General features: G+C 40.3%; 1 protein-coding gene across 1 annotated transcript in view; it reads right to left on the bottom strand.

Moving 5' to 3' along the window:
* The window catches only part of LOC126295160 (zinc finger protein 664-like), a 175,940-nt gene that overhangs the window by 68,939 nt on the left and 86,038 nt on the right, over positions 1 to 20,963 (bottom strand). The window contains exon 5 of the mRNA XM_049987456.1: positions 19,135 to 19,221. Within this exon, the coding sequence (XP_049843413.1) occupies positions 19,135 to 19,221 (87 nt within the window). The remainder of the gene's footprint in view (positions 1 to 19,134; positions 19,222 to 20,963) is intronic.

Raw genomic sequence — 20,963 nt, 5'->3', positions numbered from 1 at the left:
GGAGTGTAGCCATGTATGGAAGTGAAACGAGGACGATAAATAGTTTAGGCAAGAAGAGAATAGAAGCTTTCAAAATGTGGTGCTACAGAAGAATGCTTTAGATTAGATGGGTAGATCACATAACTAATGAGGAGGTATTGAGTAGAATTGGAGAGAAGGAGAGCTTGTGGCACAACTTGACTAGAAGAAGGGATCGGTTGGTAGGACATGTTCTGATGTATCAGGGGATTTCATATTTAGCATTGGAGGGTAGTGTGGAGGGTAAAAATCATAGAGGGAGACCAAGAGATGAATACACTAAGCAGATTCAGAAGGATGTAGGTTGCAGTAAGTACTGGGAGATAAAGAAGCTTGCACAGGATAGAGTAGCATGGAGAGCTGCATCAAACCAGCCACTGGAGTGAAGACCACAACAACAACAGAGCTGTTAATTCAGAGCTGTGAAAAGTGTACTGAAATGAAGGTTGATTACATTGAAAAATAACTTCTGAAACATATCTCATATGTAGCATCTTCATACCCTTCACAGTGACCACTCAACAGTTGTAGCTGTCCACGCTCCTTACATACACTAACAGACCTGCTATTAATACTAAACACAAACAATGCCAATGTACTCTTTGGCCCCAGAGTAACATCTGGCCATCTCTTCTGCGTGCTCCACTTCTTTTGTCAGGCAATGTAGTTTGCACCATCAATATCTCAACGATCTGGAAGATTTCTACTATCAATGATCTTTCTGCCCTACTCATTCGTAACAGCATTATGTGTTGCAGCTGAGAGGGCAGAATGTGGCTCTGTACTGGTAGTCATTGTGTACCAATTGATTTGATAACACTGAAAAGCATCCTCATGGCATTACTTAGCTGGATGTCCATTTTTTTGTCGAGTGGGCCATTTAGCCAAACTGGGGAAGAATATTAGGCAATCGAGAAGACAAGACTAGAGGCAGATGAATGCTGGGTGGGTGTTGATGCTCCACACTTCACATCCATAGCAGAAACCTACACATGCACTCTGGATAAAGCTAAATGAACTCGGAGACACTGGTGGCATATAATCTTGACCATAAAACATATTCTACATATCTCAAAACAAAAAGCAAACACTCTGACTCAGCAAATGACACTCCAATAATCCTTGAAAGCAAGCTACTGCCACTGCCTCACAGTGTGAAGCCTTAAGCTCCAGTTACTATGGACCAGAATAATTCGAATTTTGTGATAAATGTGAAATAGATGCGGATTCTGCCTCAAAATGTGAAAATGTGAAATTACCTAAATACATTTCCCAGCGAATAGTTTCCAGAGGCACTATTCTATCAGAAATAGTTTGAAAGAGCTTTATTTTCAGCATTTTGATATCTAAAATGTAACCAGTTTTCAGTACCTGGTACTGTACAGCATCTGGTGAAGCCCAATTTGGACAGATAATGTGTGTCAGAACCTGCTTACAAAATAAAAAGTGCACAAATGGAATGACCTATCAACGCACTTGATGTTTTTGTGTTGTGCCAACTGTGGGCAGTTAAGTAAGCTATCTGAGAATACACACCACATAATGCAACATAGTATTCAGCCGTGGGATCTAGAATTTTATAACAACTGCACACCTACATCTACATCTAAATGGATACTCTACAAATCACATTTAAGTGCCTGGCAGAGGGTTCATTGAACCACCCTTCACACTTCTCTATTATTCCAATCTTGTATAGCGCGCGGAAAGAATGATCACCTATATCTTTCTGTACAAGCTCTGATTTCCCTAATTTTATCATGCTGATCGTTCCTCCTTATGTAGGCCAGTGTCAATAATATTTTTGCATTCGGAGGTGATTGGAATTTCATCAGATTTCGTTGCAACAGAAAATGCCTTCCTTTTAATGATGTCCAGCCCAAATCCTGTATCATTTCTGTGACACTCTCTCCCATATTTCACAATAATACGGAACGTGCTGCCTTTCTTTGAACTTTTTCGATATATTTTATCAATCCTATCTGGTAAGGATCCCACACCCTGCAGCAGTATTCTAAAAGAGGATGGACAAGCATAGTGTAGGCAATCTCCTTAGTAGGTCTGTTACGTTTTCTAAGTGCCCTGCCAGTAAAACGCAGTCTGTGATTAGCCTTCCCCTCAACATTTTCTGTGTTCCTTCCAATTTACGTAGTTCGTAATTATAACACCTAGGTATTCAGTTGAATTTCCAGGTTTTAAATTGGATTGATTTATCGTGTAACCGAAGTTTAACGCGTTCCTTTTACCATTCACGTGGATGATGTCACACTTTTCGTTATTTAGAGTCAAATGCCACTTTTTGCACCATTCAGATATCTTTCCTAAATCGTTTCACAGTTTGTTTTGATTTTCTGATGACTTTATTAGTGGATAAATGACAGCATCATATGCAAACAACCAAAGACAGCTGCTCAGATTGTCTCCCAAATCGTTTATATAGGTAAGGAACAGCAAAGGGCCTATAACACTACCTTGGGGAACGCCAGAAATCACTTCTGTATTGCTTGATGACTTTCTGTCAGTTACTACGAATTGTGACCTCTCTGACAGGAAATCACAAATCTACGTCACATAACTGACACGATATTCCATAAGCACACAATTTCGCTACGAGCCACTTGTGTGGTACAGTGCCAAAAGCCTTCCAGAAACCCATAAGTACAGAATCGATCTGGAATCCCTTGTCAATAGCACTCAACACTTCATGTGAATAAAGAGCTACTTGTGTTTCACAGGAACGATGTTTTCTAAACCCATGTTGACTGTGTGTCAATAGACAGTTTTCTTCGAGGTAATTCATAATGTTTGAACACAATATTTGTTCCAAAATCCTGCTGCATATCGACGTTAACGATGTGAGCCTGTAATTTAGTGGATTACTTCTACTACCTTTCTCGAATATTGGTGTGACCTGCGCAACTTTCCAGTCTTTGGGTACAGATCATTCACCGAGCAAACACTTGTATATGATTGTTAAGTACGGAGCTAATGCATCAGCATACTCCGGAAGGAACCTAATTGGTATACAGTCTGGACCAGAAGACTTGCTTTTATTAAGTGATTTAAGTTGCTTCACTACTCCGAGGATATTTACGTCTACGTTACTCATGTCAGCAGCTGTTCTCGATTTGAAGTCTGGAATATTTACTTTGCCTTCTTTTGTGAAGGCATTTCGGAAGGCTGTGTTTAGTAACGCTGCTTTGGCAGCACTGTCTTCGATAGTATCTCCATTGCTATTGCGCAGAGAAGGCATTGATTGTTTCTTGCCGCTAACATACTTCACATATGGCCAGAATCTCTTTGGATTTTCTCCCAGGTTTCGAGACAAAGTTTTGTTGTGGAAAGTGTTATAGGCATCTAACATTGACGTCCACAGTAAATTTCGAGCTTTTGAAAAAGATCGCCAATCTTAGGGATTTTGCGTCTGTTTAAATTTGGCATGTTTGTTTAGTTGTTTCTGCAACAGTTTTCTAACCCGTTTTGTGTACCAAGGAGGATCAGCTCCGTCGTTTGTTAGTTTATTTGGTATAAACCTCTCAACTGCTGCTGATACTATTTCTTTGAATTTAAGTCACATCTGGTCTACACTTATATTTGTTTATTAGCTAAAGTTCAAAAGTTGATATAATACACACACTTAATGTGGCAAATTAGATGGCAGATGATTTTAACGGTGATTGCATCGAATAGCGGTTGGGCCTGAACTACCTCATTAACAATACCCTGCCAGCCTCAAGAAGCAGTTATGTGGTGATGGTTCCCAAATGCTTGGTGTTGTTTTCTTTTTATTATTCTGAAATGAGTGAAGAGATTAAATCTGGTCCATCATGGATTTTGATTATGGCCCTTACAACACCAGAAGAGATCAGTGATCCCTGTGACAAGGTGTCAACGTTGTTTTCTGCTCTTGCAGAACACAGGTGTAGCCTGCTGACCTACCCGAGAGAAACAGGGCCTGTTTCCCCACAATGCTTTTCTCCTCTATACACTGCCTGCACTCTGCACCATAGTGATTGGAAAACAAAATCTGTCACAATTTTTTCACTGTGCCTAAGTTCTTCTCCTAACATTCAAACACAGTTACGATACTTTTGGTTCTACTTCTGTGCTAAGTGCCTTGTCAGTTCTACCTCTAGTGTTGTAAAGTATGGGGTCGCACAGCTACTAAAGTGCATGCCACATAACGTGACAGGTGATGTCTAGATACGCAGAAGCACGGATGTGTCATGTGATGTGGCAACCGATGGCAGTCAGTCAGCCAATGTGTGCGCTTGAGTTCATTTTGTATAGTGTGGAGTGAGTTTGACTGGTTTTAGCATTTTCACAGCGTTCTTTCGAAAGTTATTTTGAGGTAGTCCGATCGATGTGAGTGGCAAAAGCAAATCTCACCCAGTATTACAAAAGCAGGTGAGAGAAACAGTGTTGCACATATATCAGTTCTTTAGACAGGATTCAGAAGCGACATCCACATCTGATCACAAAGCGTTTCCTGGTGTTGCCAAGTGCCAAGAACGAACAGCTGAGGCATGCAGCATCAGGTTGAGAACTGTTTGACAGGTTGCGAGTGAAGCCAACGCATCTGCTGAAGAGAACAGATCACACTATATGGCATGTCGACACTGAAAGACCATTGTGACATTACAGCTGGTTCATGAAATACCCACCAGAGGCACTATTTCGTTGTTCACGGTAGATCATACTGAAATTCTGAAGTTTAGTTTAAAGCAGCTTGAAATGATTGCTGTTGCACTTGATGATAAGGAACAGCGAGGAAAAAGAGTATGTTAGAAAAATGTTAAAAACTCGAGACTGTGAAGGAGAGTTCCACATTCTTTACAAGGAGCTGGAAGAGGAGTCGTCACTATGAATACCTCAGAATGTCTACAGAAAAGGGTTTTTTTTAACCTGTTATGCAACATGCAAATAGAAATTACGAATAAGAATTAAAGAGGCAGGTATCCAGTATCACTATGGCAGAAGCTGACTTTTGCCTAAGGCCATTTTGCTGAACAAAACAAAACAAATATGGAGGTGCTACTTGCTGGCAGCAATAGGGAAATATCACATGACTCCGTCAATGGCCTGCTGAAACAGTGTTCCCCAGAAACCTTGACGCGACATGACTTGACGTGTCGATAACACTCTGTTAACGGCATGTGTGAATGCCACAATTTGAACTACAGTGGAGAATCTTTTGAGGTGATGGATGTGACGGCAACATTCCGTCAAGTGTGAATCCACCTTTACTGTGCTTCATGCACGTTCTCCAGGGACAGGGTTCATACTAGTAAGTAAATTAATATGTAAAGAATCAAACTCAAAGCATTTGAGTGACTACCACTCTTAAATGTCTTGCTGTCTACAAACAGTGGTCTGTACAACAGCTACGTCCGTACCTGGTGCAGAATTCTGCTATTGTCATGGACAATGCGAGTGTTCACTCTATGCAAATGAATAAGGATCCTACTTCAAACACGAGAAACAATGAAATTATTTCATTGTGTCATTTAAAGGAATTCCCCACACTGCGTCACAGACCAGGGCAGAGTTACCCATGCTAATAAATGCATACAAGCAGAAATACTGCACGTATGACATAGACGAACCAGCATGACAGCGTGGTCACCGAGTAATCTTGTAACCACAATATCACTGCCACTACAATTCTACTGACCTGGTATGGGCGCAAATTAAAGTCCATATCACAAAGAGAAATAGCATCTTGCAGATTGCTGGTGTTGAAAAACACATGTCAAACAGTGGACAACATAATTATCTCTGCACGGGCAAATTGTGCTGGGCATTCAGAAACACTGCAAGAAGAAGATTATGAAAAGGAAATTGACAGGAGACTCAATGATGGATCCTTTCCTAACTAATCTTCACGATTCTGATTCGTCTGAATCAGAGAGCAAGGGTGAAGAGGATGTTTTGGGATAACCATATCAGCACTGCTTCGACACGCTGCCAATTACGGTCTTCGGTGAAAATTTTGGGGACCCACCTCACACACACACCTTGTGATAGTCCGAATGTTCAGTCAAAATCTTAACAACTGCACTCCTACTGACTTCAGGAATCCATTTACAAGGCTCGCAAAGCGTCACATACCGATCTTTGCATATTTCTTTCTCCACTTTTGCAATGTTTTCAGCTGAAACCGATGAATGGCCAGAACACTGTTCATCACAGACATCTGTATGCCCTTCTTGAACTCTCTGACCCACTTTCACAGGTTCTTGATGTCCACACACAGCGACCCATAGACTTTGTCTAACACCGCCTTGGCACTCAAAAATGGGTAACTGCACGCAACTTGCACCTGGCACGCAGCAAGTGAAGGGGGCTCCATCACAAACAGCTGCCAAGTCAAGATGTGTAAAAGTGTTCCTCATGGATCCAGCACCTCGGAGACTTTATTTTACAAACGTTCCTCATATCATCATCATCATCACCATCATCATTGTTATTGCAATTACTATTATTGTTAGTGGCAGTGGTCAGACACACAAAACTGACCACAAAGTCTTTTAGTTTCTACCAGTTTGGAAGCAATGAGTCCAGCAATCAAGTGAGTTACAAACACTAAGCACAGAACAAGTACTTTAAGTGGATTTATTTTAAATTTGGGTGAAGCAAGTGTCACTTGAGAGAAGAGTGGCGTAGAAGGGTCATGTTTTGTAACAAGTGGCTGCCTGCAAAGTGAACAGTTAGCTTTCTTTTTAGAAAACGGATTGTACATATCACAGTGCACTGAGAACTGCTTCATAAAAAATGGTTGTTAGAAATAAGCTGTACCATTTGTTCATAAATCTGGGCAATATGGACCAGAGTAGTAACAGCGATCAGGGTTAAAACAACAGTATAGACCAAAATAAGGCACAATGTATATGTGAGCAAGGAAAAAAAATTCCCACATTTTCCCAATTTCACAGTTAAAAATTTACTTTTTCCCCAGGTGAAAATACACTTTTTCCTGGGTGAAAGAACATTCTTTCCATGTTAAGTGACAATATGCTTCCATGGGAGCTGTAAAACTTATCAACCCTTCGAACGGTAATGTTTTTAGATACTGGCGTAGAACTTCCCAGCACTATACAAAATGACACCCAGCAAAAACAACATGTTTTGAAAATATATTTGATACACAGCAACATGTACACAGCATATTTTCGTATCATGAAAGTATAAATGCGAATTCCACCAAATGCAGCACGGTAGCTTCTGATGCACTGAAATAGAGATTGTGATACACTTTTGTCAGCCAATCACAGCCCATGCCACATGACCTTGTCAGCCAATGACAGCAGATATTCAGATCGTAGGACATGTGATGTAGTCAGCAGGTGGCAACATCACTATTAATTAGCACAAACACACAAATAAAAAATTAACTGTTTTAATTAATATACATAAAGTGTACTTACAATAAAAGATGAACTTTCATATACAATATTGGTCATCATAAATTTTTTGCTGTTTTTTCCGTGGGCGCAGTTAGGCAGGATCCTAAGAGCACAGCTTAGATTGCAGCAGCTGAATATTACTGACAAGCACAATTATAAATTCCACTGCTGCTCACGGAACATTTTGTGCTTTACTTGGCTGAATAAATCCTCAATCAAGCACTTTGACTTTTCCAGAGGAAAGCCAGTTGTGTTTGCAATAGCTGAAGAATTCACCTCACATGATTTCTGAAGGATAATTATATTTTTTAACATCATTACTGCATTATACGTAAGCTATGACAGAACTAAAACAAATATCAAAAACTAAGCTTGAAGCATGGTCCTTGTAATGTGTGTTACTCTTTAAGATATATCAAACACTAATATGCCACTAAAATTGTAAATAATGGCTAAAATGGCTGGTCTTCTTGGCCCGAAATTTTTCTAAGTGGCTGGACCTCAAAGTGTTAAGTTTTGAATGAGACTCAGACACACTGCAAGTTAAGAAATTCATCGCACATTCACACACGTAACACGATTCCACTTTTGTAAAAGGAAATTTACTCCCGTGACCTATTAGAAATCTAAACAGTTAAGGTGGCACAATAATTGAAAGCAGTTTGTTGTGAAAAAGTACTGCATAGACTTAGTCCTAAAGCCTTTGACACTCTTTGCTGTCAGCAGGTGCCTCTGTGTCCACTGTGTTTTGTTGCCATAAATGGCACATTTTCGTTGCAACTAAAGTTTTATTTTGGTGTTGCTCCCTTGTTTATGTTTTACTGCTATAGTATTGTACTGCAATAGTGGTCTACAGTACAATTCTTTGTTAGAGTATCAGTTCTTACCAATCAAATAACAAAAATTTGGCTGAAAACTAAAACGATAAAAATTTCTGGAAGTCTAAAAAGTCCCAGTTTTTTCCAGATGAAAAAACTCCTGGGCTTTTACCAGTTGTGTCTCGGTGTTTACACCCTGTAATATTTCATTGATGACCAGTTTAGACTTCACGCAGAAGTCTTCTTCCAAAAATAAGTATCATATGGCTGTTTCTGGTGGCTCATCGGATACTTGCGCAGCAACACGATCGTAAACTGCTCACTGCCTGCACCAATTTATGATCACGAATGAAATTACAATGAAATGCAGACCTTTAGCTGCTTACAGGCATTGATAAATATTGACGGGGACAGTTGAAAATGTGTGCCCCGACCGTGGCTCAAACTCTGGATCTGCCGCTGACACGGCAGACGCTCAATCCATGGTGTATATGGGGACAATGAAAAAAATTTCCCGGATTATTCCCGGATATCCCGTTTAAAAAATATGCTTTTTCCCGGACGAAAATACACTTTTTCTGTGCTAAGTGACAGTAGGTTTTCTGTAGATTTTCCCTCGGAACTGTAAAACTTATCAATCCTTTGAATGGTTAACGTTTTATACAATCGCGTAGAACTTCCCGGTAAAAAAAGAAAAGACAGGGCAAAGAAGTTTTGGAAAGGCTTTTAACTAAAAAAAAAAAAAAAAAAAAAAAAAAAAAAAAAAAAAAAAAAAAAAAATGGGGAGAGAAGATTTGGAAAGAACTTTGATTTGCAGCAACATGTACGCTGCATATTTTCGTATTACGAAAGTATGAATTCGCATTGCACCAAACACAGTGCGTTAGTTTCTGTAGCATTGAACCCAAGGTTGTGATGTCCTTTTGTAAGCGAGTCATATCTCAAGCCACGGGATCTCGTCAGCCGATGACAGCAGCTATTCAGAGCATAGGATACGTGTTATAGTCAGCCAATAGCAAGATCACTGATTACATAGCGCGAACATGCAAGAGGAAAAGTTAACGGTTTACATTAATGTACACAGTATCGTATATCTACAAGAAAAGTTAAGCTTTCACATATAATATTAGTCTCTAAGATTAACACGCTACAACAGAAGCTAAGCTTTCACAAGCAATATTGATCTTTTTACGCGTGTGTTATACTTTAAAACACATCACACAAATGTGCCAGTAAGTTTAAAATTATGACATAAATGTCTCGGTTCGAAATTTTTGTAAGTGGCTGGTCCTCAAACTGTTCAGTTTCGAACGCCCTATTATTTAGATATCCATCCCACTTTCTCACACGTAACATAATTCATCTTGCATATAAGGAAATTTATTTTGAAAGTAACGCTTTTCTAACCACCGTTCGCAATACTATCCGGAGACTGTTAGAAATAGGTTCGATTTACCAGTTGCCAGAGAGTGCCAGAAAACAGGCATTGTGCGTGTGCAACTGCAGTGGTGTAGAAAGCCCGCATGTTCGTGTGTATAAAGCACTAAGAGAGTTTACATTCCACCATAAAAGAAACAGGGCATCAGAGGATACTCCAAAGAGCACCGGAATTTCGTAAACCCTACTAAAATGCATAATTCGGCTTAAAGTGCGAATTGTCTTTTTCCAGATTCACAATGAAGCAGGTCCCATCTGATCTTAAGCTTTTCAGTGTGGTTTTTGGGATGTAAATTTTCTTGGAGAACCAGTACTCTATACGATCTCATTTTTGGTTCTTTATTATGGCATAACGCCATATATGGCAGAAGATGATACCGTGCAATTGAAATTCAGCGAACAGTTGGAACTAGCAAATACTGTAGAATGAAACACTTCGTTTCAAATAAAATAATCGCCTCAGCGGAAAGATTAATCAAGCCAAATTTCTTTAGCAAACTTGCAAAAATAACTTCATTGTTCTGCAAGGTGATTAATGCTTGACTGCTACTAACTTGGAAATAAAATAAAATCAGAAAACTGAAATAAATAATATATTTTTGCCACAGAAATCCGCTTTGTTTTCATTTGACGTGGGAGCTGTACATGAAGAGAAGCAGCGAAATCACTTAACGTCACGGGTCATAGGGAGGTTAGCCCCCTGCCCAATACAACTCAGACAACTCTGCGCAAGCGTGAATCTGGCAGCTAGGGTGCGCGAGAAAAAATTTCTCGTTTGCATCTGGCTGCTTGCAGCTACTACCGATACAGCTAACAGCCAAACTTCAGTCTTCAAGTAGCGGGAGAAGGTACTGCTTATACGCGAGTCAAATGCGCATGTGCAACAGACCGCTGGCAACTGGTCAAACGAACCTAATACGAACAGTTGTGACGTCATGCTCATAGCAAGCAGTTTTTTGTTACGAAGAATTACTGTCTGTGCCCTACGGCCTTTGACATATTTTTGCTACTTGCAGACGCTTGTTTTTTGTTGTTGTAAATTGCACATATTCTTTGCCACTAAAATTTTATTTTTTTCCGTCTCTTTTATATTTTATTGCTGCAGTATCATTCTCCAGTAGCAGGATACAATAACATTTTTTTGCTATAGAATCAATCCTGGTGTCAAAATTACAAAAATTTAGCTGAAAGCTAAAACAATGAAAAATTCCCGGAATTCCGAAAAATTCCTGGGTTTTTTCCGGTTTTCTCCGGGATGAAAAAATTCCCGTGTTTTTCCCGGATTTCCCGGGTTGTATACACCCTGTCTATCTGACTGAGCTATCGAGGGCACAGAGGATAGTGTGACTTCAGGGACTTACCTCTATATGACATGTTTGAAGGAAAAGATACCATCTTCCTGTAGATAAGGCTTACCAGCCAATGATCTTCTTCAATACGAATGCACTCACAATGCCCGAACTGTTACGGGAATCGGTAGATTGACTGCCACAAATAATGAGTATAGTGGGCAGGGGCATTACAAATCTAGTGTGTGGACAATACGTTGGAAATGTGGGTCTCACGGGGAGCGTGCCAGTTGGATAGAGCATCTGCCATGTAAGCAGGAGATCCCGGATTCGTGTCGGGGCACACATTTTCAACTGTCCCCATTGATATTTGTTAACGCCTGTAAGCAACTAAAGGTCTGGATTTCATTACAATTTCATTCTTCTAGAGCTGCAAGATCACCAAGGGAATCTGTTCTTTCGCACATGTCCGAAAGAACAGAGTCCATCTTCATACATAATTTACGATCATGTCGCTGCATGAGTGACCGAGCAGCTGACAGCAGCAGTCAGATGGAGCTCATTTTAGAAAGAAGACTGCTACGTGAAGTTGAAACTGGTCATTAATAAAATATAATTGCAATTTAGATTGCTCTTTTAACGCAGAAGCATCAATTGTGTCACGGACTCATTAGTTCGTGGTTTAATAAAATGTCTACATAAACTAAAAATCATTTATCTTTCATTATTTTGAAAGTTAAAGTGCTCATAATTGATGATGTTGGGATAACACTGGAACACAGAGGGATTGTCTGCTGTGGAGTCCTACATTCATTAATGTGCGCTGGACAGTGTGCTCCAAACACTTGTGCCTGGACCACCTTTTTTGTTCTCTGCCACCAGACCTGCCTCACATCACTGCCTATCCCGCTTTATAGAGTACCGTATTTACTTGAATCTAAGCTGCACTCGATTCCAAGTCGCATCTGAAAAATGAGGCTCGAAATCAAGGAAAACAAATTTTCCCAAATCTAAGCTGCACCTGAAATTTGAGACTGGAAATTCAAGGGGAGAGAAAAGTTTTAGGCCGGACCTCCAAATCGAAACAAAGTTGGTCCATTTTAATATGAGACACAATTTAGGTCAAATGGATGACGATACAGCTACAGTAGTTTGGTTTGAGTCAAAGCTTAGCGGTTAAGCTTTACCAGGTAGCCATTGCTATGCGTCAGGCGCTCTGTCCGTATTTATGGGGGTACCCTTCCTTTTCCATGTGCTTCGTCTGGTTTGAATTGATTGCTTAATTTTCTTTGATCTGATAAGTGCCGTTCTCTTTCTTATAGGTGTTTACTTCACTCTAAGCTGAGATGCATTACTGTACCGTGTCAGGCATCGTTTGTCGCATTCTGATGATGAGTGTTTACGGGCTGTCGCCGCTCGCGGCATGGCTTGCTTTCTGCATGCTACCATCGCTTACAATTAAAACAAGAGTTTAGCAAAAATTTTTCTCAGTTTGAAAATCTTTGCAGATGCCTCTTTAGTACATTACATTCTGCACAGAAATTAGTCATCTTAGATTGAAAAATCTAGTCAATTGCCGTGCTTCATTTCTGACTGAATCAATATTACACTTAAGAATAATACGAATATAAACTTTGCACTCGATTCTAAGCCGCAGGCAGTTTTTTTGATTACAAAAACCGGAAAAAAAGTGTGGCTTAGATTCGAGTAAATATGGAAGGCGAGCCTCCAAACTCTGCATTCTGTGACGATGTGTTGATGTTTGACACTGTCACCTACCTGTGGCTTCACCACCCTTTGACCACATCCTATACATTCTCAGGACAGTAGCACATGAACAGCCAACCAGCTTCATTGTTTATGAATGCTCATTCCCAGGCACTGGGCATAACAATGTGCCCAGGATCAAAGTTGCTTACATCAGAGAATTCCCCTCTTTTTGCCTGTATAATATCCAAAATGATTCTCATTCTTCCCTGCTCTGGTAATATACTCTTCTCAGTGTGTCACATGTCCACTACATAATCAGCCAACATTCAATCTCGGGTGGCAGTGATCATAATGTTTCGACTCAGCAGTACATAATTTACAATCATGTTGCTGCACGAGTGACCGAGCAACTGACAGCTGCAGCCAGATGGTGCTCATTTTAGAAAGAAGGCTGCTACGTATACGTAATGAAACACTTTTTTTTTCTCGACCAATTTTGGTTGAAAAAATGCACGATTTGTTGTAGGGTATCGGGGTTAAGGAAAGGCAAACCTATGTTTCTAGCAATTGTAGATTTCTAGCATTTGTAAACTTAAAGAAAGCTTTTGACAATGTTGACTGGAGTACTCTCTTTCAAATTCTAAAGGTGGCAGGGGTAAAATACAGGCTATTTACAATTTGTACAGAAACCAGATGGCAGTTACAAGAGTCGAGGGACATGAAAGGGAAGCAATGGTTGGGAAGGGAGTGAGACAGGGTTGTAGCCTCTCCCCGATGTTATTCAACCTGTATATTGAGCAAGCAGTAAAGGAAACAAAAGAAAAATTTGGAGTAGGAATTAAAATCCATGGAGAAGAAATAAAAACTTGGAGGTTCACCGATGCCATTGTAATTCTGTCAGGGACAGCAAAGGACTTGGAAGAGCAGTTGAAAGGAATGGACAGTGTCTTGAAAGGATATAAGATGAACATCAACAAAAGCAAAATGAGGATAATGGAATGTATTCGAATTAAGTCGGGTGATGCTGCGGGAATTAGATTAGGAAATGAGACACTTAAAGTAGTAACGGAGTTTTGCTATTTGGGGAGCAAAATAACTGATGATGGTCGAAGTAGAGAGGATATAAAATGTAGATAGGCAATGGCAAGGAAAGCGTTTCTGAAGAAGAGAAATTTGTTAACATCGAGTATAGATTTAAGTGCCAGGAAGTCATTTCTGAAAGTATTTGTATGGAGTGTAGCCATGTATGGAAGTGAAACATGGACGATATACATTTTGGACAAGAAGAGAATAGAAGCTTTCGAAATGTGGTGCTACAGAAGAATGCTGAAGATTAGATGGGTAGATCACATAACTAATGAGGAGGTACTGAATAGAATTGGGGAGAAGAGGAGTTTGTGGCACAACTTGACTAGAAGAAGGGATCGGTTGGTAGGACACGTTCTGGCATCAAGGGATCACCAATTTAGTACTGGAGGGCAGCGTGGAGGGTAAAAATCGTAGAGGGAGACCAAGAGATGAATACACTGAGCAGATTCAGAAGGATGTAGTTTGCAGTAGGTACTGGGAGATGAAGGAGCTTGCACAGGATAGAGTAGCATGGAGAGCTGCATCAAACCAGTCTCGGGATTGAAGACCACAACAACAACAACGACATCAGGGAATTTTCCCTCTTCAGCTTGTATAGTTTCACAAAGTTCCAGTAGTTGGCAGCACTATATGAAGACTTCAAAATGACGTCTGTAATGGATGTGCATTCCAAGCAGAGAGCTGCCATCTGGTTCCTTTTGGCAGAAAACCAGAGCATCACAACATTCATAGGTACTTCCAGAATCTCTATGGAGACCTGGGAGTGAGCAAAAAAAAGCACGGTGAGTCATTCAGATAGATGTCTGTCATCATCACAACGAGGTCGCACAAATCTGTCCGATATTCCCCGTGCTGGCTGGCCACATACAGCGGTGACTCCTGCAATGTTGAAATTTGCAGACACCCTCATTCGAAGTGATCTGCAGATCAAAATCAAACACCTCGCTGAAACTTCCTGGCAGATTAAAACTGTGTGCCGGACTGAGACTCGAACACGGGACCTTTGCCTTTCGTGGGCAAGTGCTCTCACGTCCCGTCCTCACAGCTTTACTTCAGCCAATACCTCGTCTCCTACCTTCCAAACTTTACAGAAGCTCTCCTGCGAACCTTGCAGAACTAGCACTCCTGAAAGAAAGGATATTGCGGAGACATGGCTTAGCCACAGCCTGGGGGATGTTTCCAGAATGAGATTTTCACTCTGCAGCGGAGTGTGCGCTGATATGAAACTTCCTGGCAGATTAAAACTGTGTGCCCGACCGAGACTCGAACTCGGGACCTTTGCCTTTCGCGGGCAAGTGCTCTAGGAAGTTTCATATCAGCGCACACTCCGCTGCAGAGTGAAAATCTCATTCTGGAAACATCCCCCAGGCTGTGGCTAAGCCATGTCTCCGCAATATCCTTTCTTTCAGGAGTGCTAGTTCTGCAAGGTTCGCAGGAGAGCTTCTGTGAAGTTTGGAAGGCAGGAGACGGATACTGGCAGATGTAAAGCTGTGAGTACTGGCCGTGAGTCGTGCTTCGGTAGCTCAGATGGTCGAGCACTTGCCCGCGAAAGGCAAAGGTCCCGAGTTCGAGTCTCGGTCGGGCACACAGTTTTAATCTGCCAGGAAGTTTCATATCAGCGCACACTCCGCTGCAGAGTGAAAATCTCATTCTGTAATATAACTGCTTTCACATAAAAAAGGTGTTCCATTCCTTATTGAATGTCCCTCATAAAAATAGTAGCTTCAATCACTACATATTTAATTTTTTTGGTGGATTGGTAGTTGCAGCTTTTATGGCATGTTACAGAGGGATACAAGTGACTATAAGGTGACAGAATGCAAAGTTGACAGTACTTAATGACAGTTCTGCACCAATCTCAATGATGGAATGAAACTTCTTTTTTTCTTTCTTGAGATACAAAGGGGGTAGAAAAGCTTTTAGCCTAACAAATAAAGAATGACAGAAATTTCATAATACCAATTTATTTTTCAATATAATACCCGTGTACATTAACACACCTGTGGGCATGCTCAGATAACTTGTGCAAACCATTCAAATAAAAGACCTTTGATTTCGAGTCCAACCAAGCGTTCACAGCATCAATCACTGCATTATCGTTGTCAAATTGTCATCCTTTGACATCATCTAATAGGTTTGGGAAAAGATAAAAGTCTGATGAAGCCAAATCTGGAGAATATGGTAGATGATGTAACAGTTCAAGCTCACAGTCGTGCAGAGTTTTCAGTGTAGTGAGGGCTTTCTCCGCAGATGTGTTGTCCTGATACAACTGAACTCCACACGTCAATTATCTGCACATTTTTTTTCTTTACCTCTTCTCTCAAATGAAGCAGGAGGGTGCAGTAGTCTGATGCACTAATAGTTACGCCCTTTTGCAAGTAATCCACCATAAATACTCCTTCTGCATCCCAGAAGACCGATGCAATCACCTTACTAGCTGATTTTTGCACCCAGAATTTTTTAGAGATAGGGGATGAAGGATGTTTCCATTGTTGTGACTGTTGTTTTGTCTCAGGATTAAAGTAGTGAACCAACATTTCATCCATTGTCACATACCTTGCAAGAAAGCAGTCTTCATCTGATTCAAATTGACAGACAATTTCTTCATAACACTGTACACTCTCCACTCTCCTGTCCCTGATTTGCATTCAAGTCTTTTGGGACCCACAGACGAAACTTTGCGCGTTCCCAAAATATCCACAACAATGTCATGAGCATGCCCATGAGAGATTCAAAATGCAGTTTCAATGTGCTGCAATACTGTTTGATGATCCTACAAAATCGTATCGTGAATTGTTGTCACTGTTTCACCAGTAGCAAAGGTGACAGGCCTTCTGCTCCTTGACACATCTTCCACACTCGTTCTTCCACGTTTGAAGTCAGACACCCAGTTTTCACTGTCACATAAGACGAACCACTGTCTCCCAAGTGTATCCTGCATGTCTTCCCCAACTTCCTTGGGCATCATTCCCTTCAAATGAAGATATTCAATCATAGCATGATTCTTGATTCTTTCGATATTCACCGTTTTGCTTACATTACGGTATACAACACACTCTAGTGGCAAAACTAACGAAGCTGGAGACATGAAATTTGACTCGCATACCCACAAAGGGTCACCATAAAAGTAGGTGGTGGTGGTTGTGCGAGACATTACGGTAACTATCTCGAGCAACAAACTGACCACCCCTCGTAACCACGATTGTCACGGCACGTCCATTTGTCGACGGCACAACTCACTTCTCGAGTTGGGGTGTCAAAGCACAGAATAACTGCCCAACTAGCAGGTAACACAATGCGTAGCAAAACTTCCATCCTCATCCCACCTCAGAGACGCATGTCATCTTACAAGGCCAGTGTACGTGCAGTAATGATACAACTTCCGAACAGATCACAATTCCAAACAAACTAATTATAACAAATACTGTCACTGTGGTGATCATCATTCTTCACCAGGTAGATGTAGGGTAATACTTTGCTTTAACAAAAGTGATATGTTATACTACAGTAGCTGCTGTCGCTAGTCCCAAGCTGGGTACACAGGAGGACAACTGGTGACTACAGAAGCCATGTGCCCCACCACCACACATACAAACAAAAATACACACATAAAAAAGAAAAGCTGGAACTACTCTTCAGGATACATATCTTAGACGTAGCAATGAGACCAGTTAGGTCTTCAACTTATTTGCAGTACCAGGATGTGTGTGCAGACAAGAAAAAAAATTCTCATGGATTTCCTGGTTAAAAATACACTTTCTCCTGGGTGAAAATGCACTATACCCCAGTGAAGGCACATTTTTTCCCATGTTGGAGCAGTAAACCTTATCAATCCTTTGAATGTTGAAGGTTTTATACACCAGAATAGAAATTGCCGCCACTTTAGGAAATGAAACCCAGCAAAAAACAATCAATTTTGGGAAGACCTTAGAGGCACGGCAACATTTACAATGTATATTTTCATATTACGAACGTATAAACATGAATTCCAACACAGTAGCTTCCAAAGAACTAAAATCGAGATTTTGTCAGCCAGTCGTAGCTCGTGCCATGTGGTTGTGCCAGCCAATGACAGCAGTTACTCAGAGCATAGGACATGTGATATAGTCAGTCAATAGCAACACCACTGTTAAGTAGACTGAACACACAAATAGGAAAAGTTAAAGGTTTAAATTAATATACATATGGTATAGCTACAAGAAAAGCTAATCTTTCATATATAATATTGGTCATTAAAACTTTCTTCTTTTTATTTATTTATTTATTTTCCCCTGAGGGTGCCGTTAGACAGGATCCTAAGAGCATAGCTTAAATTGCAGCAGTTGAATATTTCTGACAAGCACAGTTATAAATTTCACTGCTGTGCACCGAATATTTCATGTGTTACCTGGCTGAATACATATTCTATTGAGCACTTTGACTTTTCCATAGAAACCCAGTTAAGTGTGAAATAGCTCAAGAACTCACCTTGTACTTTCTAATAATCAATAAAGGTTCATAAAAGAAAAAGGTTCAATAAAGGATAATCATAACTTTTACCAATGTTTTGCATAATTTGTAATCTACAAAAGAACTAAAATAAATATTGAATACTACCCTGAAGCTTGGTCTTTTTAGCGTGTTTTACACTTTAAGACATATCAAACACAAATGTGCCTGTGAAATTGTAAATAATGCCATAAATGGCTGGTCTTCTTGGCCCCAAATTTTTATAAGTGGCTGGTTCTTAATGTGTTAAGTTTTGAATGGAAGTCAAATGTTCCTTGATTCATTGCACATTATCTCATGTAACATAATTCATCTTGCGTAAAAGAAAATTTACTTTAAAAGTAACGCTTGTCAAACCACCATTCACTATATTTTGCTGCAACCTGTTAGAAATGTCAATGGTGTGATGTCACATTCCTATAAGGCAATTTTGTTGTTATGAAGTCCTCATCCTGATGCCTTTTACACATTTTGCTGTCAACAGATGCCTGTGAGTGCACTGTGCTTTGTTGCTGTAAATGGTACATTTTCTTTGCAACTTAAGTTTTATTTTCGTGTTATTTTCTCGTTTATGTTTTATTATTGCAGTACTATTCAGCAGTAGCGCGCTTAAGTAAAATTCTATGTTACAGTACCAGGCCTTACAAAAATGTAACTGAAAACTAAATGAATAAAAAATTCCTGGAATTCTACTAAATTCCTACATTTCTCCCAGATGAAAAAATTCCCAGAGCTTTGCCAATATACACCCTGATTATGGAAATGAGAGGAAAATAAGTGCTACATATGTTCAAATGTGCTCTGCAGTTGGGACAGAGAGTAAATACATAAATAAACTATGGAGGAGTGCGGAAGTCGACCGATCCCCTGTTCACTCACCAGCTCCTTCTTAGGCACCAGCAGGGGTGCTGGACAGCACACTCTCTCCGCTTCCAGTATGGCATCTAGCTGTGCGTTCACGGAATTCTGATAACAGAAACAGACAGTTAGTTTATGGCACCTCATTTGGTATGCGAACTACAAAAATAGCTCCAGAATCAATACTTCACTTTGCAGTGGAGTGTGCACTGATATGAAACTTCCTGGCAGATAAAAACTGTGTGGTGGAATGAGACTCGAACTCGGAAACTTTACCTCTTGGAGCAAGTGCTCTACCGACTGAGCTACCTGAGCACACCTCACGACCTGTCCTCACAGCTTTACTTCTGCCAGTACCTCATCTCCTACCTTCCAAACTTCACCGAAGCTACCCTGCGAAGGTAGGAGGTGAGGTACTGGCAGAAGTAAAGCTGTGAGGATGGGTCGTGAGTTGTCCTCTGGTAGCTCAGTCGGTAGAACACTTGCCTGCAAAAGGTAAAGGTCCCAAGTTTGAGTCTCGGTTTGACGCACAGTTTTAATTTGCCAGGAAGCTACAAAGGAGATATATCTTGATAGCATTTACATCTACATCCATACTCTGCAAACCACTCTGAAGTACATGGCAATGGGTATGTACAATTGTAGCAGATATTAGGGTTTCCTTCCCATTCCACTCATGTATGGAGCATGGGAAGAATGATTCTTTGAATGCCTCTGTGCATGCAGTGATTATTCTAATCTTCTCCTCACGATCCCTATGTGAGCAGTAAGCAGGGGTTGTAGTATACCCCTAAGGTCATCATTTAAACCCAGTTCTCGAAACTTTGTTAGTATAATTCCTCGGGACAGTTTATGTCTATCTTCAAGAGTCTGCCAGTTTAGTTTCTTCAGTACAACAATAACTCTCTCCCACAGGTAAAACAAGCCTGTGACAATTCATGCTGCCCCTTGTTGTACACATTCAGTATTCTATTACTGATATCTCGTATGGGTCCCACGCACTTGAGCAACATCCTAAAATGGGCCACAGAAGCGATTTCTAAGCAACCTCCTTTGTAGACTGGTTGCACTTCCCCAGTATTTTAACAATAAACCGAAGTCTACCACCTGCCTTATGCAAGACTGAACCTACATGATCATTCCATTTCATATCCCTACAAAGTGTTACACCCAGTTGGCCAATTCCACTGTGATTCACTGTTATTATAGTCACAGGATACTACATTTTTTTTTCATTTTGTGAAGTGCACAGTTGTACATTTCTGAAGATTTTAAGCAAGTTGCCAACCTCTGCAACACTTTGAAATTTTATCACGATCCGATTTAATATTTATGCAGCTCCTGTTTTCATTATAGATAACTGCATCATCTGCATAAAGATTGTCTGCTAAGTCATTAATACACAACATGAACAACAAGGATGCCAACACACTTCCCTGGGCATTTGCAGGTTACAAATAAAAAATACACAGGTGCCCCACAACCCAAAAATTTGCACATTTCAACATCCAAATTTTGAAAAATATGCAAAAGGGGAAAATCTACCTTTAGTCACAAACTGTGGGTTTTTCTGAAAAGCACACTGTGTTTAAGCCCTGAAGTCCCATCTTTATATGTTTAATATCATTACTGTTACACGGTAGTTCCTACTGGTATTATTTCAAAAATACAGTTTCAGTTTTTGAATATTTCTTTTGTATGCTGTTTTGTAGGCAGTAACTGTGTGTAACGCGTTGTGATGATTATCAATTAGATCAGCTTTTTTATATATCTTTTTTATTTACTGCTACCAGTTCCGAGCATGGATCACTTTCAGCTGTTTTTAGGCCTCCATAACTCTTATCAGTAAA

The sequence above is a fragment of the Schistocerca gregaria genome, chromosome 11 (assembly GCF_023897955.1).
Source record: "Schistocerca gregaria isolate iqSchGreg1 chromosome 11, iqSchGreg1.2, whole genome shotgun sequence".
Lineage (NCBI taxonomy): Eukaryota > Metazoa > Arthropoda > Insecta > Orthoptera > Acrididae > Schistocerca > Schistocerca gregaria.
Note: the sequence above shows the minus strand (reverse complement) of the source record. Positions and strands in the feature narration are given on the sequence as shown.